The sequence below is a fragment of the Centroberyx affinis genome, unplaced genomic scaffold, assembly GCF_046629955.1.
Source record: "Centroberyx affinis isolate AG114_WGS23_722 - 3 ecotype Tasmania unplaced genomic scaffold, CSIRO-AGI_Caff_v1 ptg002059l_1, whole genome shotgun sequence".
Taxonomy (NCBI): Eukaryota; Metazoa; Chordata; class Actinopteri; order Beryciformes; family Berycidae; genus Centroberyx; species Centroberyx affinis.
Window position 1 is genome coordinate 199,863 of NW_027280392.1, and position 21,898 is coordinate 221,760.

The window sequence follows — 21,898 nt, forward strand, 5'->3', positions numbered from 1 at the left end:
TGAGTGTCTTTCAATTAGTGAGTCGACAAGGACAGTTAGCACTGTTTGCCAGCTGAGGGCCAGCCCGAGGCTCTAATGCCGGCAGTGACCCAACCTTGTTGACTGAGAATGAAAACAAGGGTACACAGAGAGCAGTGATGGCCTGTTTTGTCCTCCTTCTCACTGTTCCCTGAATAGCTCCCGCACAAAGGATATCATTATTCCTCCTCTAATTACCAAATGGGACACTGTTTGTCTCTCCTCTCCTCTCACCCCCAGAAATAAAGTGCTCTGTGTGACGACCCCACGGCAGTTATGAAATCGTCTGGGAGACAACAGGGACCCATGTGAGGCCTCGCCGCAGCAGAACCCTCATCCCTTCCCCTTCAGCTCGCGCCGTGCGAATCTGAGCAGAGCGTGCGCCGCGCTTCTCCACGGGGACCATTTCATCTCCAGTCAATCTGTGTGTTTATTTGATGCCCAATCTGTCCGGTCTCTTCCTGTCTCTGGACGCTTTTTCGTTGCCAAACCCAATCATGTCCGTGGCATGTCACCAATTTCACAGTCTTGGTTTTAGGCAGGCGTATCTAGGCCACAAGACGCTCTCCATCTGCTCCGCTGTGGCCAAAAGCCTTGGGAGGGCACACGGGGGGAGAGAGAGAGAGACGCAGGCAGCCAGGGATTAGGTTGGCACACCGGGTCTGTGAGATTAAAAGCCAGGAGCAATAATACACACCAAGAGGAACAGCGAGGTGGAAAAAACACACCGGTGCCCTGTTCACGTATTCCCATTCAAACCGTATATTTTAGGAGCGTCATTGTAATGTAAACATCTATTTTCTATGTTTGTTACCCTGTCAGCAAATTCTATGGTTAAGAGTTTAATAACGTTGTAGTGTTTACAGGGATTACAACATTGCTGGTGAGGTAGTTGCTCCCAGCCTGTCCCCAGATGACCCATATATATCTTCAGATATGTTGACTCCTGGTTAATGTCCATTTACAGACACAATAAAATGACAATCAAAAAATGCCCTGAATCAGGCTGTGTCTTTGTGATAATGGGATAAGTAGAGCGGGTTTTGCAGCGCGCAGCAGCTTCCCGGTATTGGTGAGTTCACAGTGTTTTGTTCCGCAGAGATTTGTGTTCCCTCTCCTCAGCATATCATACAGTATTAAATCTCAGCTATACCCTCCTCTAACCCCGTCACCTGGAAAAAGCCCTGACCTCAGTGTGTGTGTGTGTGTGTGTGTGTGTGTGTGTGTGTGTGTGTGTGTGTGTGTGTGTGTGTGTGTGTGGAGAGAGCTGGGGGGAGGACAGGTGTGACTCAGCAACACCTGTGAATGATGCACTTAAAACCAAGGGCAACACATCCCTTATGGGGCAGGTTTGGCCTAAATCAATTTGAATAATCAAATCCCAGTGTTTCCACCCACAATACACAGAGCTGTTTTCTGTTTTTTTAATCTGGACATACTGAGATGGAAAACAGTAAACAAGGAAGCTTTGGTAAACATTTCATTGGAAGATTAACAAGGAGGGAGGAAGCCCAGGCATTTGTGCGTGTGCGTGTGCATGTGTGTGCGTGTGTGCGTGTGTGTGTGTTTCATTAGGCGTATGTGCAAGAGAGGGAGGGCAGACAGAGACAGAGACAGAGAGTGAGACAGGGGAGGGGGGAGAGAGAGAGAGAGAGAGAGAGAGAGAGAGAGAGAGCGAGAGAGAGAGACAGAGAGGCTTCCCAGCAGGGGGAGGAGGGACCTGCTTGGTGGAAGGGACTGAAATGTCCTTCATTTAAACCAGTGACAAACTGGCGAGCGGCCCCCGGGCACAGCAGAGATCAGAGCGAGAGGAGGACCGAGCACTGCGCACAGCCGCTGGATCCACAACACGACACACACCGACAGAGACAGAGACAGAGAGAGAAACAAAAACAGGGAAAGAACAAATCGGGTTTTTTTTTTTTTTTTCACAGAGGAAGCCGATCCGGACGGAGCATCCTTTCCCCACCGACAGGTAAAAGAGACGAGCATCAAAAAAGTATTTCAACAGATAGACAAATTACCGGTGAATGGAGCAACACTTGACTCGAAAGAGCTATAGTGATCCTAAAATACATTTTAGAAAGATACTATACAAACTACACGCTCCTATAGGAATATTATAGGGATGCTATAGTGAGGTCGTTGCAGATTAAAAAAAAAAATGCCATAAAGTGCCATGAGGTCACTGTAAACTATAACTCACAGTATACGACTCTATAGGAATATATTGGGAATGTTTTAGTGATTTTTCGTGAAATTCGTCTTCGTCTGAACAACGCATGTTTAAGTGTTTAAGTTGCAGCTTTTATTGAAATACTAGTACTAAATCATACAAGCATATCAGAACCTCAGTTTTAATATAATGTTTATATTCTGGCTCGTTGCTTGGCCTGGTTTCAATGGGAAGATGTTGGCGATATGAATGATGATTTCGTGCAATAAGTTATATATAATTAGTGTTTTTTTCAAGGTTAGGCCGTCTTTGGTACCAACAATTCTGTATCACTGATTCGTAGCAAAGCTTATGTAGACTAGAGTTGTGTCACTATTATATAACTTTTGTTGGTGGGATTTTGTTGATGGAAAAACAGAATATTTAACTCTTACTCTATTTGTAACACCATATTAATTAGTTGTTTTGTTTGTTAGTAGTAACTGCAACAGTAGACTTATGTGCCAACGCTGCCCATATTTTCTCTTTAAATGTCTCTGTCGTCTAAAAGGAGGGCACACTGGACCTGTCCAAGGCCATGTGGCCATGTCCAAAAGATTTGTTTAATTCGTGTTATGTAGGCTACACATAGGCCAACCGCTTGTCAGATTAAACAACTACGCATGTCATCCATCTCAGCACGATGCCTCAGTCCCACCTAATTAGGCTCACCCCGTCTACTAGGTCACCACACGCAGAGCAGACGAGCAGCTAAACAGCCTGTATTAGGCTATACAGACCGAGGGACACAGACCGAGGCAGATAGGGAGTATGATGTCATGATTAAAACTTGTTAAATATCAAGAAAACAACCATGATTAAGGCGTTTACAGCCGTAACGTGTTGGATTTTAACATTAAAGCTTTGTCTATCCAAGAGTAGCTAATTATTCCTTTTGTTCAGTTAAGAGACAAATTATGTTGTTTTGTTTTTTTGCTTCAAATCAACACATAAAACGGAATGAAAGGTAGCCAGTGGCGTCCATAGCGTTTATTGACACATAGGCCTACTACTTTTGCAGAGTCGTAATTTTTGCTCAGTGATTCAGGTAGAGGTGTATTGTGTTTTATTGTGTGTGTAAAACACCCTGTTGCACGCCTCACCCCAGTCCCCCGCTGTCCAAGGTGCTGAACTGATAACTTCTTACAGGCCTGTTGCTGGTTGAAAAGATGGGTATCAAGTCACGCTCTCTGCTATTGGTCGGTGCTTATTTGGCGGCGGCGCTGATTGGCCCAATCAGCTCGGAGGGGGTGTGTCTCCAAGACGGCAAACACAAGGCCACGCCCAGTCCGGAGCCACACCTGAAGGAGTGCTCGCTCTATGCTGATAGTGAGTGACTGTGGTTATTTACCTACCTTAATACTGTAGGCCTAGTCCTTGATGATTTGTTGACAATATTAAACTGAATACTAGAAAAACTGTACTCAAACTGTTGCTTGTGACAGCCCATAGTAAGAATATGTTACTAGCATATGTGGCGTGTGTAGGCACGTGTGTGTGGGGGCGTGTCCGTGTGCGTGTTTCTTAACATGACTGACCGTGGATCGTCTGTTCAAATTGAAACGGCAGAACCAAAGTATAATATGTGTATGTAATGTTAAAACTGTGGGAAATGTGGTAGAAATGTACTAAAATGTAACAATAGTGAGAAGAAAAGGGTAAGCAAATATGTAAAAGACACATTAAAATGGAGAAGAGTGAAAAAATGAGAAGTGTGTGTGTCCAACAACGTGAGTGAGAGAAAAGCTGGAGGGTACTAGTAGTATAAAGAGTAGGAAGAGTAGGAAGGCTTATATATAAAAGCTGAAAGGTACAAGAAGTATGAATAGTATGAAGAGTAGGTATATATTCAGTAGAAAAAACAGAAAATACGAAAGTGACAAGTAATAATGTTTGAAATGTACTAAAATATAAAGTAAAAAGGTATGAAAATATGTAAAAGACATGTTGAAATGAAGAAGAGTGGAACAAGCAGAAGAGCTGCATGTGTAAGAGAGCAGCAGTAAGCTCCTGACTGACAGGTGGTTGAATTGTTTCCATGTTCTTACTGTCAACAGATAGCTGCTGCACAGAGGAAGACATCCAGGACATTTCTCATGTTCCCTCTGCTGGCAATAAGAACTCACCCTGGGACAAGTGTGGGATTCTGAGCTCTGCGTAAGTCCCACCCATCTCACTTCAGTCTCAATAGTTTCTCTACTTTTTTAACCAATTCTTTTAATTGAACTCTTATTTACAATGCGGCCTGGCAAGAGGCAAAAGACCTCCTGGTGAGGAATTAAGGGAAAGGGAACAAAGAAAAAACTAAGACAAGAAGAAGCCAAGAAGGCAACAGAAAAACAGTAATGTTGAGAGAGACTGTAAAGTAGCACAGGCACAAGCTGGACAGACATACCATAAGGACTTAAGGGAGAGCAAGCAACATAACAAATGACACCATCAGCGACAGGGACACCACCACTTTGTCTTTATGTGATACTGCTGGTTGGAGCTGCAGTGGAGCGGCCTTGTGGCCAGCAGTAGGAAAGCGTGCGCTCAGTCAAGCTTCCCAGGATAAACAAAGGTTTAAATAAAGATGACACGACGATATATCATGACTGTCCCCTTCTGTCTCCTCAGGTGTGAAGGCTTCCTGAAGCGTGTGTCATGTTTTTACCGCTGTTCCCCCGATGCGGCGCGCTGGCCTCACCCCCACCGCCGCTCCTACATCCAGGCTGTGCCCCTCTGCCACAGCTTCTGCCGCGACTGGTGAGCTCACCAAACACATTACCAAGGAAACCGAGATCAAAATCGATAGCCGCCTGTGTTTATATCCCTCTTCGCTCATAAGACCGTCAAGAGAGATTATTAAGCCCGATACTGAAAACAGTAATACGTTGTTTTACCCTGAGCTATCCCTTGTGAGTGCTTAATAAACTGTATAAAACTGAGATATAACACAGGTACAACCCACAGGTTACATATAGCTGGGTCCTCTCTAATTATGAAGGGTGTGAATGCTTACAGCAGTGGTTCCCAAACAGGGGTCCATGGACACCCAAGGGTCCTTGATTGGGTTCCAGAGGGTCACAACAAAATGAGGAATAATTTCTCTTCATGGTTGATTCATTCATACAATTTAGCACATTTGGACAATGTATAAGAATGACTATTAGAGACAGATGTTTCACTCTCTGTTATCTCCCCACCTACAGCATACACAAATAATAATCTTCACAGATGTGGGTCCCTGGGACAAAACCATTATCAGATGGGTATCTATAGCCCAAAACATGTCTATTTGTGGGTTGTTGTCATGACAAAGTCTGAGAAACCCTGCCCTACTTTGTACCTCTAACATAGGATACATATATTTATGCTCATAGCTTGTATATCTAAAGAGCCGGTATACCTCAAGTGACAAATCGGTACCTTAATGCTCTGGTACAGACATGCACTTTAGGAGGAAATATTACAAAATATACAGTTGAGCATTACAAAACATTGCAAAAACGATGCATTTTCAGACATTTTTGGGAAAGTTTAATTTATTCCCACCTTTCTTCAGGTTCGATGCCTGCAGGATGGACTTGACTTGTGCTCGTAACTGGGCCAGAGACCCTCGGGGACAGAACTGCACTGGGACCTGTGTTCAGTATCAGCAGGTAGGTTGTGATTTGACACATCTCTGATTGACAATTTACATAATCTATGATCTTGCTTTTTTGCATCAGAAATCAGATATGTTCAGTGTTTTTCACCTGTTAAAAAGAAGGCCGGAAACAAAAGCATCAACAATATGAACTGACGTCCACTAACCTGAGCGCTTTTTATGCAAGTAGAGCAGTCCTGCCTTAGCCTGCTCTGCTTGGACTCAATAGAAGATGTGTCACTTTTCCTGTGGGAGACGGAGGTTTGAATCCCATTGACTGACCTCAAAGCTTGTCATCCGAGCCAGACTTTGAGGGTAGAAGGTCAGGTACTGTGTTGCAGAGTCGGTGTGTGTCGGTGGTAGAGAGAGTCTGCGGTCGGTGAAGGGTTAAGAGCGCAGGGCCGCGCTGTGGGCTGAAGCGTAAAAGGGTTTGGTCCTGCTTCGGTGGGCAGAGGCCAGCTGGGTGATATAAAAAGAGGCAGAGTGACTGAGGGCTGCAGTACAGCTGGGACCAAAAGTGAACTGACTGTCACACACACACACACACACACACACACACACACACACACACAGCAGACACCAAGACAGTACCATCTATCTCTCTCTCTATCTCTCTGTGTGTGTGTGTGTGTGTGTGTCTCTCTCTCTCTCTCTCTCTCTCTCTCGCTTGTCTTTCTCTCCTTCTCCTTCTCCTTCAAATTCAAATGGGCTATATTGGCATGAAATGCAAAGGTACTTAATACCAAAGCAACATATACAAACAATACAATACAAATTAAGATTATATTAACAGTACTAATATTACAAGTGAAATAAGAAACTAGTTCTCAATATGATTAACAAATCATTCCATTACCAAACAATCATTAAAACAATGTATCTAGTGACAATGGTGTTTTTAGGCTTTCGTTGTCTCTTGTCTTGAACTATGACAGTTAAATACAAATCTAGCAGCTAATTTTTGGTGAAATGTGGGAAAGTATAATGTGCTCTAATGTGCATGTTTGGTACAATGCAGGAGGAAGAGCAGATCTCCTTTGAGTGAACACAGCCTGTCCTCCCTGTGCAGTCAGGTCTGCCTGTTTCTATGGCCAGGCTGTGTTTTTTTCTCTCTCTCTGTCTCTCTCTCTCTCTCACACACACACACACACGCACACATATGAAATGCACACACAACAACAGCCACCGCACCTATACACATAAAGGCTGTCTGGTTGATCTTAGATGATGAATACAAATGGCATATATGTAGTAAGAGAGAAAATACATAGATACAGGGAATATTTGTGTGTGTGTGTGTGTGTGTACGCCTCTGTGCCTGTGTGTTTTGTGCCTCTCTGCGCTTGTACCGGCCCATTTTCAAGTAGGGCGCCACTAATCTCACAAAATAAAAGAGTCTAAATTGCAGAAGCGCTCGATCATGAATAAAACAAGGGCCCTGCTTTTACAGAGACTTCTTAACAGGGTCTGAATAGAAAGGGATGACTCACCGCATCGAGCGCAACAAATCACCGCTCATAGAGAGAGATTGTAAACATAACACCAGCGCCTCTACAAGTGTCTCCCTCTCTCTCGACAGTTTTGGAGGTCAGAGCGGTATAGTGCTTCATTTTGTTTTCTCTGGAGACGGGAGAGTTGAGGAGCTTACGCATTCGCAGGCGCTGCCACTGTGGACTGAGCTTACAGCACTTCAGTCCGCCTCATGCTGCCATGCACTGTGCAGGAAAGCATTTGAATTGTCTCTGTTGTTGCATGAAAACCTCGCAACTCCAATTTTGGTCGATTTTCACGCTTTAACTTCAATTGAAGGATTACACGCTCCTCTATGGCTTGAGAAAATTTGACGACCCTTTGGGCTGATGAAACCCTTACGAAGCCTGTTGGAGAAACTCAGAAATGTCTCTGAGAAACAAGTCTGTGTTTCTGGTTGGGAGATATAAGGTTTTCACCCGACAGCGATGATATGTAGGTGTGTGTGTGCATAATATATAGGCCTACACACAGGCTTTTGTAAATGCTGACTGGCAGTAGATGTCACTTTGCATACAAACAATCTAATACACACACACACACACACACATACACACACATACACAAACACAGCCACAGTGTGAGTGGGGAAGAGGGGTTGCAAAAATCCCTCTGGCGCTGGCTCCTTATCTCTCTCTCTCTTTCTCTCTCTCTCTCTCTCTCTCTCTCTCTCTCTCTCCCCCCCCCCCCTCTCCTGACTGGTCACATGATGATTTGCTAGGGTCTTATTTACATCAGCATGGAAAGCCACAGCCACACGTTCTGCTCCTCAAAGTCTGGGAATGAGGTTAACAGGAGCTCATGTTAGGTAATGACGCCTGTATGGACTGACAATGTAGCTGCAGGGAGTTGTTGCCAAAAACATGTAGAGAGGGGAAATTATCATGTCATACATGTTCTCTATTAATATATACAAATTTGATATGGCAAGTTTTAGTTAAATGTAAGATGCAGCTTTTCAAATAATCACCTTAAATACTGGCATCATGAATATCTGTTGATGAATATCATCACCTGCTCATAGATTACTGGTAACAGATAATGTTGCTTTTCTCTTGACAACAATTTCAGTGATTCTAGACCTTGAGATTTTTCCTTTTTCACATGTATATGTTTTAACTTAGACGTCATGGATCTTGGTACAAAGCGCAATATCCAATACATTCAGGATAGTGAAGGACAGAAGAGGATAGAATAGCAGAGTTTATAGGAAAGGACAGGACGGGATAGAGCCCCAGGAAATTTCAGAATCCCACTTATTTGATCACACCATGTCCGCTAAAGCTACATGAACATGTAGTGAATTAGCTTTGGCAGCAAACCATGTCTGCCTGGGGAAGGACAGAAATGTGTGTGTGCATGTGTGTGTGTGTGTGTGTGCGTGTGTGTGCCTGTGCGTGACAGGGGATCGCTGTGGTAAGACCTGAGTGTCAGACAGGGAGTATCTAGTCACGCGCAATAGCCCTCATCCTCCTTGTCCTTCTAACACGGTAAATATATTACAGCTTTTTCTTCTCTGAGCACCCTGTGTGACTCAGTCTTAATCCCTCAACAGACAGGAGGATGAAGCGAAGCAGGTGGTGGGGTGGGGGTGTATTACAGAGAAATAGGGGGAATAAGAGAGACATAGAAAGAGCGAGAACAGCGAGTCGCCGAGACGAGGAAGAAAGCAGATAGTGTGGAGAAAATAGGGTGCAAAATGAGGTGCAAAGCAGGCAGGGGACAGAATGGGCAGCTCTTCTTAATGACTGGTTATGAGCCGCTCACTACAGAGAGAACGGGAGCTTAAACACAGAGAATCATAGTGTGTGTCACTGCAACTTCACTAATGAGCTTTCCCTACTATTGCTAAGATATACTCCATGAAGGTTTTACTCAGCTTAAGCGTCTGTTGAATTGTGATTTTTTTTTTTTGCATGGTTATGTAATATCCCTCTTAATCCACAAACATTTCTCATTAGAGAGGAGTGTGATTTTGCATGCTCCAGGAACCATGAAGCTTAGCTCTATACCATTTGTCAGCAGTAAAAAGAGTTTTTCCTCAACTGCCTTTACTTTACAAAGACTATTAAAGCCATAGTGTTTTTAATGTCAGATGACAATGAAAAAGGGGTTGGAAGTGACTTGATCTATGAGTTTATAGAATCACTATTCCACCACATAGAGGCAGAGAGGCATCACACAGGCTTTACAGCGTGGATCCCAGAGATGTAGTCATTCAGAAAGAATTGTAGGCTTTTCAAGGTCGTGTCTAGTGATGGGCTGTGCAGGCTGGGGGAGATGAGCTGAGGTGAGGGACGCATGGAGACAAAGCCGGTTGGCAACAGCAGCTGCCAGGTGCCTACAGCGCCTTCTAACACCTGGCAGAGGGTGTTTGTTTTCAAGGCTGGCACTGCCCTGAAAGGGCACGTCGTTGCACAATCAATCGTTGCAATTCAAATGAACGCCTGCAGCACAGGCAAGCTATACTTTCTAAAAAACAAACAAGGTAGACGGTTGACAGGACAAAATGGCAAGAAACTGAAATTTTGTTTACAATATATTTTTGCTATCGTGCAATTACAGATACATATTGTGTGTCTGTGTGTGGTGTATCTACCTGTTTGCAGATGTACCAGCATGGCAGGGATCTTTGTGAGAGCCTGTGGGGGGACGCCTTCATGACGGTGGAGGACGAGGCGGAGGAGGCCGGAGAGGCGGGAGACGGCGGGCGTCCCTGCGGCTGCCTGACCCTCAGCCCCTCCGACAAGGACGTGATGGCCGCCCTGCGGGCTCAGCAGGACGACCCAGAGGAGCTGGACACCACCAAGACCGGCCTGCCTCAGTACCGCGCCCCTTGCCAGACCAAGCTGCCCCTGCAGGCCAGGAGGAGCAGCAAGGGGAACTCTGTGCTGCGCAAGCGCTCGGTGGTGGTGGACGACGTGGAAGGCAGCGGGAGTGGCTTGTAGAGAGGAATGTTTGGTTGTTGTATATCTAGAGAGAATTGTATACCCCCCTAATATGCTAAATCTATAGCACTGTTCTCCTCTTCAGCTGGAGTTATAACCTTGCTCCTCTAACTAACCTTACCTCACAAACTTACTCTCATCACCATGATCATCATCTTTCAGATATAATCCCCATGGTTTCAAGTAATGCTATATCTGGTATAAAATAATCTGACAGGCCTGTGACACTTCCAGTACTCGCCTGGGCAATTATTTGCTTCAACAACCAAAACAACCAGGCTTTCAAAAACATGTGCAAACTGAAGACAGGTTTCTAATTGAGTCTTCAAAGCAAAAATGCTGCGACTGAATCATATATTCTAGGAGCATTTAAAAGGAAAATATTCTTCTTTCATCTGTGCAACTCCTACAGCTTCTATAACAAGGCATAATGATAATATCACAGTCACATAACAGTTGCACAGATGTTTTATTACAAGTAAACAAACTGACAATTTTTTTCTTTATCAGAGAGGCATTTTGTTTGCTGAATTATGAAGATCTCCCAGGCTATAACAGACTATGAATCAGATATCTGTTATGGACAGACTTAATACGCATCTCATGACATTATGGTGCGATGTGTCTGGAGTCTTACAAATGGGAAATGTAAAGTCACATTAACGCTTCCGCATGAGAAGAATACAACTGAACCACACAAGGACTGTTGGGTTCATGGCACTCAGCACATATTATATTCATGGGTATACATGCACCACTACTCCACCACCCTTCTACTCTTTTTAACCGTCTAGATGATTAAAATCTGTGTGTTAATCAGTCGTTAAAATGCTTTGCAGAGCTTACTGTTGTGGTAATGTACGGTACTGTCTACTTGTCATGAGGTATATGATAGTGGAGAAGGTCATGCAGGGTTATGATTATTATGTTAAGTGTAACTTAGGCTGTCTGACTGAAGCTACCTTCCTGAACTTAAGGGATCTGGTATGATAATGACACTGAGGAAGTATACTTAATACTTGAAGGATGTTTTGATTTTCTGAAACACAATCTGCCTGCCTGACAGAGTAAATCCGCAGAGGCAGCATTCATGCCAGATAAGGTTGTTCTGGTAGTTTGATCACATATCACCAATGTACTGTGGCAGTTTCTTTTATAACAACGTGAAGTATTTCTAGAGCCAAGCTCTGTTAGATGTAAATGTTTTGTAAAGTAAAAAGGGAATTCGATTTGTCCGATTCATGGTCAGCTTGCTGGAATGGGTGTTTCTCTGCTTTTCTTTACATTCTCAATAAAGACAACATTTCTAAATGTCAACCCGCCCCTGTCACAGTTCTTCTCTTTGTGCTTTACAGCTGAGCTATTTGTTTCTTCAAATCCCCCCGTACCATGGATCAGAAACCTAGAGGCTGTGGAAGTGGAGGCTTCGCACAGCAGGCGTCTTGCTGCTCGGTCTACTTGCTACACATTGGAAGTTAATACTCTCATATCGCTGCTGTCAGGTAAAAACCTTGTAACTCCTTCAGCAACTAACAAAAACAGCCTCATTTTTAGCTTGATGACAAAGCATTTTTAATGTTATCAAATGGGTTTTGAAAGAATTTTCTCAACCCATTGAATACATGAAAATCATCCAAATTGGAGTTACAAGGTATTCACACGACAACAGCGATATGTTATTCACTGGGTACAGATATGGACGTGCACGGATATTTTAATATGTATACTTCTTTTTGTTCAGAACAGACTAAATCAAATCCATCAGTTTGACATATCACCTCAGGCCAAGCACAGTGTGTTGGCGTTCTGCGAATGATTTGATTTGCAGTGGTGACATGGCATCATCAGACACGGCCTCCAGGATCCTCCACCTCTGATTATGGAAGCAGAGCGTGTCTATGCCCTGTCTGACCTCATCCCACCACTGCCAAACCCCAATTTACTGATACAACATGACAAGTGTGTTTACCCTCACTTCCAGACAGCTGTCACTCACTCTTGACCTTTACTAACCATTGCTTAAAGGGGGTCATATTGTAGAAATTCAAATGGTCTCATGTTTAGATAAGGATGTGATCAAGACTATTAGAAGGAGACACTGTCAACGTTTGATTGTAAGGGGCTACACTGCCAGTCAAAAGGACACATCACATTTGTCTTTATTTTTACTATTTTCCACATTTTAGAATAATAGTAAAGACATCAAAACTATGAATTAACACAAATGGAATTATGCAGTGACCAAAAAAGTGTTAAACAAATCCAAACTATCTTATATTTTAGATTCTTTAAAGTATGTAGGGACAGAAATCGGCCTGAAAACAGTGTGTGCCCTCTGCAGGTGAAGCTGCGGTGAGGAAAAGCTGTGCGTCAGAGCTGTGGTCATATTGATAATGCCACATAGCACTTGACATTTTCCTGTTAAAAGGACACACAACGAGGCGCAATGTGTGGCTACGGCGAATGACCACAGCTATTTATACTGAGAACTGGTGAGACTTGATGATGTTGGCTAATAATGCATCCTCCCTGAATGTCATCATCAGGGCAAATGACAGAGCTGGACAGACACAGGGACACACACACACACACACACACACACATTTAAGGTGATGACTGGCAGTATGCAAATGTGCCAGTAATAAGAAAAATCATCATATAAATAAGATTGAGTTATCTTTTTAATTTGATTCAACAAAGTTATACAGACCTTTGCAGCTCATGCGAGGCCATCTGACCTTCAAAGTCCAAATCACTCTCTCTCTTTCTTTGTTTCTCTCTCTGTATCTTTCACTCACACACACACACACACACACACACACACACACACACACAGTACATCTGAGCAGTGACTGTTCTGATAGCTCCCGTGTCTGTCCACATTACTGACTTAATTGTATTAGCATCCCTTATCTGTGGAATATCCTCACATCAGAGAGGAAATTATTCTTATGGATGGCCATTCAGTTTATTGTATCATAGAGAGAAACATTAAGTGAGGAGACATTTGTATAGGCTACAGACAGGCAGGTTTGCAATGATGAATATGAATGTGCTCTACCTGGATTAGGAACGACAATAGTGTAAAACAGATGGCAGAATAAATTATCCTCACTCCCCACAGAAAACACAAACCAAAAGCCGGCATAAAACAGACAGGCGACTGTTACCAACGGTTCCCTACAATAAGGAATTGTTCCTTATTAAAGAGGAAAGTGTTATGTTCCATATTTAAGCAACAGGAGTAGCAGTTTGATCCTCATTTCCCAGGTATGATTAAAGTGTCAATAATATGATGATACATCTAGAACAGATTACTTGGAATCAATGGTGAATACAAGTGCTTGCTCAAAAATAAATCAATGAGCGTCACAGAACAAATGTTCTGGCAGGTCTATGTCAGTTACAGTATGTGGAGGCAACAGAGGGGTGCAAACGACGCCTCACAGGTCAGAGGTTTGACTTTGGAGACAAATAAGTTGAGGAATTCCTTAGGAGCCTTGGCTGCCCTATAGGCCCAGTGCAAATCCATGATATAGGAATATGTAGGTTTACATTATGCACATATTACATGCCAGCAATGCATTCAAAGTACCCGTGTGAAACAATAATATAATTTATAAATTTTTATTTATTTATTTATTTATGTATTTATTTATCTATTTATCCATTTACTTACTTAATCTAGATTATCACTGACCAAAACACGCCAACCGTTCCCAATAAAAATCCCACTGTAGCCGAGACTGACACCCGTAACCGAATCTCGCGAGATTTATTTTACCCTTGCGTTCTGGTAATGACTGTGCCAGTCTTTTGTCATTTTTTACCTTAGATAGCAACGGGAGTCCTGAAACTAGGACAACCATTGTGGGTGCTTCTTTCTCTCAGGCATTTGATATGCAGTTTATAATGTACGCGGCTATTCCACAGCGCCACCACTAGATGGCGGTATGCACCCACAAACTCATCCTGAGTTTTCTGAACCAATCCATTGCTGCAGTGTTAGGCTATAAGATGACCAGACATTACGGTTATAGATATATAACAGTCAAATGTTGTCTATGACACGTCCATTTGCTGTGTATTCAGATTCAGTCTCTAAGTATGTCACATGTTAGGCCTATGTAACTACTTTTTTTTTACAAGAAAGGGCCATCTCTGTAAGGCTGAGAAGATATAAGATAAAGACTATGACCTGATAGGCTAAATCAACTTTACAAGCAGCATTTTGATGGTAGTATGTGCATGACCATAAAATGGAATTAAATTCATGTGACAAATGATACATTAATCTGACAATGATGAGGTTAATATTAAGGATAGAAAAGTGTTTTGTATTGTCCTAGGCCTATGGTTATTATAAGCAGAAGAATCCTTTAAAAACTGAAGTCTACTCATCAACACTTTCACTTCTGTATAGTTTTCAGTACAACTCAGAGTGGGAACACATGCATAAACATAATATTTTTCAATGGAAAATATGATAACATAACAGGTTCACAAAGGATTTTACATAAAACTCTTTTCCAGCTCGGCTTCACAAAAAAGAAAAATCTTCCCTTTCCAAAACTGCTTTGTTTCCAAAGGCCCTCTAGAAGTAGTGATGCAACTTGTGATCCAATTACTGTAAGAACCTCAGATGGCCGTGGCAAGGTGGGAGGAATATTCATGGCTCTTGAGAAGGTAACAGAAGAGAGGAGAGAGGGAGAGAATGAGTGAGAGAGCCAGGCAGGCCTGTTTCTGTGGGAGGGGAAGGGGGCTAGTGGAGAGGAAAATCAAACCCACCCAGAGCTCTTCATACGTCACCATTCACATCACAGATGTTCCCACAGACACTAAGTGTGGGTTGTGGGCCGAGGCGTGTGGAGAGCCAGTATGGCTTGAATTGGCTTGTTATTTGAGAGTGTGTGTGTTTGTGTGTTGTGTGTGTGTGTGTGTGTGTGTGTGTGTGTGTGTGTGTGTGTGTGTGTTATAATAGGCCTATGCACGCAAATGGAAATTCAACACTGCAGTGATATTTGTTATACATCATCTTCTTGAAAAGGAACTGAGCTCGAGCTACCAGTATCAAACACTGAACAAACATTTATGTATAGGCTATGTTTATGTATTTATGTATTTTATTTCACAGATGATTGTGAGTGCAAGAGAAGAGATTGGTGTTTTCTATGGGCTTGATTTTGATACACTTCATGATTCCCTGAGTTATATATAAATATAATAGAAAATGATGCCAATTATATGACATGAGGACCACAGCAGACTTTTGTGATATCCTCAATGATGTTATTACAGGATTATGTGTTTTTTTACGTTGTCAAATACATCAAAACAGACATTGTACTCAAAAGTGTGTACATCCCCTAAAATATTGGTTTCTAGCTAAAAGTCACAGAAAAGGAGAACTCGTGTGGGCGTATCTGGTTCTGTTTCCACGATGATGGCAAAATAGGAGTTGTTATTGATGGAAATTAGGCTATTTCAATACGTGTCAGATGAAAGGGAGGTTAAACCTTCCCCTCCAAAACAGATGAGGTGAGAGTGCGCTCAAACCGCACAGCACCCAGTTCTTCCTTTGAAGTGGGTTTTTTTGGTTTTCATATGTACTCTGAGAGATTGTTGAGACCAGACCGGCTGGTTTGTTTGCTTGAATACGTCACTAGCTGCTTAACAGGACAGAAATCCCCCTCCGGTTTTCCTGAGACCAGCTTGTGCACATTCAATTACTTCTCTCTCGGCCAAAGCTCGCAATAGGAGGTCTCGACTTGTTTTCCACATAGTTCGGTGGCTTTAGAGGTTTCCCAAAGTGTGGTCTGCGGGACCCAGGGGGTCCGTGAGGGAAATCCAGAAGGGTTCCCCGCAGCGAGAGAGAAATATTAGTTTAATGTCACTATCATTTCACTTGGAGACAGATTGTTATAGGATCACTCTCCCTGCTTTTGTCTCCCCACAAATATGGACCTTTGTATGAAATCGTGTCCAACAATAAAATCTTATAAAATAGAGGTCCATGTTCTACTGTGCATCTACTTGAGTGGGCCGTGCTTGACATTTAAACATTTGGGAATCCTTGGCTTAGCACTGACCAGACCGTTTGGACAAAACCGAGAACAATTGATGACTAATCTCCATTCAAGTCTACTTAACGCGGGGAATTTTTCTCATATCCCTCTATTCAGCTAATATTTTGTCAAATGGGGGTCCTTCAGATTAATTATTATCAAAAGGGGGTGCGTGGACTGGTGTGTTTGAAACGTTTTGGAACCCCTGGCCTGGATTAACCAGACTGTTTGGATAAAACCGGGAAGGACCGGTGACTCATTTTCATTTAAGTCTACTTAACGCGGGGACTTTTCCCCATATCCCTCTGGTCCACCCCTAGTGCAAGAAGCCGCACATATTTGCCCGTTGATGCGTCCCCAGAATGTTTTTTTGTCCTTGGCAGCGCGGCTCCCCATCCATTCACACAGATGCTCCTGCGCGCTCCAGACGCCCACTCTCACCCACTGCTCCGCTCTGCCAAGCGGCGTGGCATCTTGAGACGCCCCCGACATTCCTAAAGTCACTGTCACTTCCCCTCGAGTGCAATCCTTCAATTATGATGACACCTCAAATATGTCTTTCATACGACTGTGACGGCTGAGCGGCACCGACAGGTTGTTCTCACCCGTGCGCGGCCGGCCGGGATGAACTGCCCGGTGGATTTATCACTCTGTCAGATTTAGGAGTGTGGTGGCAGTGTTGTGGATGAATTTATAACCTAAAGTGAAATATGGTTGGGTTTAAGAAAAGCCTGTATATTAAAGGTTATGTTTAATAATGTAAACTCGAACAAATAATGCATTAAAGCTATCACAAACTCATTTATTATATATCATATCGTTGGCTATCCTCTACTGTGTTGATTTGAACTGGGGTATGTTTCCTACATACTGTGCTCTATGAGGCATAGTTTAGACTAACTTTTATCATTCTGCCTTAATATTTAACTACATGCTACTTGGTCCCTTTGGTCATGATAGTTCAGGTTGTAAGGTGGAAATGTAGGAAATTCCACCACCCTCATGTAGCCTATAGAGCTTATCGATACAAGAGAAGGAGTGTCAATTGAAATGTGAAATGAGACCAATTGCAACATGGGCGGGGGTTCCCAGAAATCCTCCCCTGTGACGAAGTCTTCACCAACATGCCCAAATATGGATACGCCCGTGCGTAAATAGGAAAGGCCTACGTGCCTACGCTCTGTGCGTGAAAACACTGAAACCTAAATGTGCTTGTGTAAGAGTTTCTCACTGTGAGCTATAATAACAATAAAGGTTGAACATGGCACCTGGTTTGATAAAAACCTTGCTTGTCGTGCTGAATATGATTCTCCACTCTTTCCACTGCTGCCGTCGACATATCTATGTGTGACAATGTGTTCGACTATGTCCTGTTTTTAACGTTAGAGATATGGTTGTCTGAGGGTGAATTTAAAACAATCAAAGACAAAAGATCATGAGGCCAACTTCATTTTTAAGATACTTTACTTAAATACACCTCACAAATAAAAAAGACATTGTAAACATACGACATCATTATAGTTTGTCTGGATCAACCTGACAAACAAAATAACTTACACAATGAATAAATGCAGCATTGCATGACAATATCATCAGTTGCAAAAGTACAAAGAAATACAATAATTATTCCCATTTTCTACCATTAGTAACCCAGACTCATGGGGATGTGCCTGGTGTGTTGCTCAGTGTCTGTTCAGTCTAGGATGCTGCCCTGGTTTTATTAGGGTTGAATGGTCCTTTGAGCGGTGTCCAGCATCCGGGAAGTACCATTTCAATCAGTCTTTTTCACCCTAAACAGCCTAAGAGTTGTCTACACATAGCCCGCGGCCCTGTGCTGCTGTCATTGCTGACAACACATCGGCCACTATTCCAGTGCTGCTCATGTAGAACATTACTCCAGTGTTATTACTTTACTTCTCAGTCAGTCAGTCTCTCTATTCTAAAATGCCTCCATCTTGCTTGTGAGCATCAGCTGACAGCCGCTGCTGACATGTGTCAGGACTTTCTGTTTGAGCTGGGCGACCTGGTCCCGGAGCACCGACGCCGTGTTGGAGAGCCCCGCGTTGTCGCTCTTCAAAACTTTCACCTTCTCCTCCAGTCGCGCGATGCGCTCCAGCTTGCGCCTCCGGCATTTGGTGGCTGCTAGCCGGTTTCTCAGCCGCTTCCGCTCCGCCTTGATTCGCTCTTGGTTCTCCATGTCGATCGGGGACATGGGAGGCGAGCCGTCGCTGCTGAGGAGGTCAGGCACCGTTTGGGGCTCCTCTTTCAGGGCGACGAGCCGCTGCGGATGGAGCGCGGACCCGGGCAGAGCGTGCTGGAAGGGGTGCGTCCCATGCGCCGTGGTCTGCTGGTGGTGGCTCTGCTGGTGGGGCGGCAGGTAGCTGATGGTGGCCGTGGGGTAGCTGGATGCGGAAGAGAGGCTTGTGTTCGGGCAGTAGGCGTTCAGTGTTGTGTAAATGGGAGGCTCCGGCTGCAAGGAGGAGCCGAAGACACTAGAGGCCGCCGCCGAACACGTCGTAACTCCACCAGCTCCGATGGACACGTTGGGAGGAGGCATCTGGTTCATCTTGTGCAGCTCGTCCAGGGCTTTTACAAACCCCTCGGCAAACCCCTCCTGCTCATCGGTGATGCCCCGGTTGTAGAAGTACTGGCCTGGTGTGGGAGTGGTGATCACTCCGTTACTGTTTTGGATGATGAGCCTCTCTAGCTCTGGGGATGCGAGCTTCAGCGACCCCACGTCTTGATGCGCCCCTTGGTAAAGGTCTGTCTCGGCTCTCAGCTGGGATTTCAGGTTGCGATAGGGCTCTGTCAAGTTCAAATTCATATTCTGCTTTAGCAGTTTGTAGTCGTGCATTGCTGCATCTGAGTGGCCGTAAGCCGACAGAAAAGAGTCGTCATGATAAAAAGGTTGCTCCATCTTTGTAGACATAAAGTCGTAGGAAAAGTCAGCTTACCAGTCGCTTATAGAAACACAGTCTCTGGGTAATCAACAAATGTCAGTGTCAGCAGGGAGCATGCATCAATGCAGGCACCCGTCTTCTCTCTCAGCAATGTCCCAAAATCAAAAGGGAATAAAAATTCACTCTGAAAAAGCGAGTGAAACTCCAAGGTGTGGAACTAGTACTGGTCCAACAAAGTCTGTCTTCAGCTCAGCGGCAGCAGTTTAAGAAAGTCTTGTCCAATGTCTGATTGCGGTTTTCTTCGCAATCCTATATGGAAAACTCCTAACCTGTGATTCTTATATGCTGGTGTGTTCGCCGTGTTGCTTGTAGAGGTGTGTACTGGCGGCCAATTCGTGCCTTTATATACACACCGTCTCCACGCCCAGACAGCACACGTCAAGTGACGCTATTGCCGGGAACCAGCGACTGTAAACAAGCCTGTAGGCAAGAGAGCTCGCCGAGGGCGCGCTATGGAGACGAGCCGCACAAATACACAGCTCGTCTCAGTTCAGTTCTTTATAGTTTAGGTTTAATCTGTTGTTTGCATCGGCGCATGGTCGGATAGGTGGTGAGGTGAGATTATTCAGGGAGGGCAGATCGCTGCTATAATTCATTCTTGTGGTGGGGAATGTGTTGTAACAAATGTAACATCGCACTGTCGACTGTTTTTCCGTTTGGAGACATTGTTGCCAATCGATAGATCGCCTTTCTTGTGTGATTCTGACCTTTCTTATTCAATTTACGTAATTTTTTTCACCTGTCATCTCTGTATTCGACTATGACAGCGCATTAGTTGTTTATTGATCGGGTATAGTACATGTCGGGTATAGTACATTTGTCTTTTTATTACGATACAATTTATCGGACCACCGAAATTCTTTCTCTAAACAGTAACAGATTGCATTATGCTGTATTAGACTCAGTCCATCTGCATCCTGGTGTTTGATTCATCACATATGAATTAAACATGTTGAACTAGACCGAGATCCATCCCGGAGAGGAAGTCCTCAGGTCTTATATGGGCACGGTGACGTGTTAGTTCCTCCGTGGGAGAACCGGGAAGCCACGCCCACCCGGGCCTCGGTCCAGCAGCATTCCTGCTGTATAAACGCCATCCGTGTGCTGGTTAGGGACTTTTTGCCTCAGCGGGGAGGAGAAGTGAGGTCGGGTATCTTAATCCACCTGTGTTCACTGATCAGGAGGCCAACAGATACTTTTGAAACATTCGTGTTATGTTAATACCACCAAGAGCTGGACATATCGCATGTCAAATGGACTCCAAATGATCAAATCACCTTTTTAATTTAAACAAATTATTGTAATTAACCCTTCCGTGATTTTTAGGTTATTGTTATTGATACACAAACATTTGATTCGATTGGTTCTGCCTAAGTGACCCCCCACTGCAGCAGAAACCTCTGTCTTTTTTTTCAGTTTACCAACCCATCCTTCTCCCCACAGCATCTTGAGAGGTTTTTTAGGTAGATGAGCATGTTTGGCCTGCTGCCTGGAGTAGTGCTTCTTCAATCATAGATGGGAATCAGAGGAAACTGTGTAAAATAGGAACCAAAACCAGGCTATTATCTCAAGCAGGAAGAATCATGTTCAATAAATTACCCTTTTGATCTATAAAGCCTGCTTCACATAAATTACATTTCATTTGGCTCTGCTCCACAGGTGGATCGTTTTCGGTCCGCTCTCCAGGAGCACAGCAAAAAGAAATGTGATTCCTCAATGGTGCACCTGTTTTAGTTGTTGAGAAGGGAACCTTTGTCTCCTGTTTGTAATTCTCCCAACGCCCACACAAACACACAAAAAATCCTCCACAGATGTATCCCATATCCCCGCTCAGTCAAAACAAGTCGGATAGGATGCTCTGCCTCGGCAACCGATAAATCCTCTGGCTGCACCCGAAGGATGAATCCCTGATCATATTCAATAACCTTCATTTATACAAGGAAACACACCAACACTAAAGCTCTTATTCTTACATGTAATACAGCAAAACAAAATATAGAAATGAGTGTGCTTACAAAAACAAGCTGGGAGAGATTGCAAAACAAGAGCGCTGCACAGTTTGGATAACACACAAAGGTAAAAGATAGCAAACTTTGAAATTAAACAAGAGCACACCGGTGTTTGAATATTTCAAGTGCAGCCCCGCCTTTGATTATTCAACCTTTGCCACTCTAATCCACATGTCAGTCTGGATCCAGCCTGTGCTGGAGCAGGGAGCTGGATCACGGCCTCAACAGGTTTTCCCCCTGGGATGGAACAGAGACAGCTACCTTGTGACAACATGTATTGGCTGTAAATGGTACAGAGATATTTGCTCAGGCAGACCCTGTTATCATGTTTAGGCCTAAAGGTAATACTCCTGTTAGGTTACTCAACATCTTCATAAAACTGTCACAGAAAGCAGCAAACAACTGTTTACAATCATCTTGAAGCGACTTGGGAAGTTGGCCCGATTTCTCCCAACTCAAGTTACAACCTGAAACCGAAGTCCACCAACTGACATTTTAGGGCCTCTGTCCCTGATAATACCC

The 21,898-nt window shown here is 43.8% G+C and overlaps 2 protein-coding genes across 2 annotated transcripts; one reads left to right on the forward strand and one right to left on the reverse strand.

The window, feature by feature from the left end:
• Nucleotides 1–1,794: 1,794 nt before the first annotated feature.
• On the forward strand, nt 1,795–11,653 carry rtbdn (retbindin). The gene is made up of 6 exons (XM_071531252.1): nt 1,795–1,993; nt 3,383–3,562; nt 4,291–4,390; nt 4,853–4,981; nt 5,781–5,877; nt 10,004–11,653. The coding sequence occupies exons 2-6, from the start codon at nt 3,403–3,405 to the stop codon at nt 10,340–10,342; spliced, it is 825 nt and encodes a 274-aa protein (XP_071387353.1). The 5' UTR covers nt 1,795–1,993; nt 3,383–3,402; the 3' UTR covers nt 10,343–11,653.
• Nucleotides 11,654–17,853: 6,200 nt separating this feature from the next.
• Nucleotides 17,854–19,671, reverse strand: junbb (JunB proto-oncogene, AP-1 transcription factor subunit b). The gene has a single exon (XM_071531225.1). The coding sequence runs from the start codon at nt 19,334–19,336 to the stop codon at nt 18,347–18,349; it is 990 nt and encodes a 329-aa protein (XP_071387326.1). The 5' UTR covers nt 19,337–19,671; the 3' UTR covers nt 17,854–18,346.
• Between the last annotated feature and the right edge of the window lie 2,227 nt (nt 19,672–21,898).

Excerpts from the sequence above, each read along its gene's own strand:
- rtbdn (XM_071531252.1), top strand. The coding sequence starts at position 3,403 with ATGGGTATCAAGTCACGCTCTCTGCTATTGGTCGGTGCTTATTTGGCG. Across the intron at positions 4,982-5,780 it reads CACAGCTTCTGCCGCGACTG|GTTCGATGCCTGCAGGATGG; the intron begins GTGAGCTCACCA and ends ACCTTTCTTCAG. Across the intron at positions 5,878-10,003 it reads CCTGTGTTCAGTATCAGCAG|ATGTACCAGCATGGCAGGGA; the intron begins GTAGGTTGTGAT and ends ACCTGTTTGCAG.
- junbb (XM_071531225.1), bottom strand. The coding sequence starts at position 19,336 with ATGTCTACAAAGATGGAGCAACCTTTTTATCATGACGACTCTTTTCTG.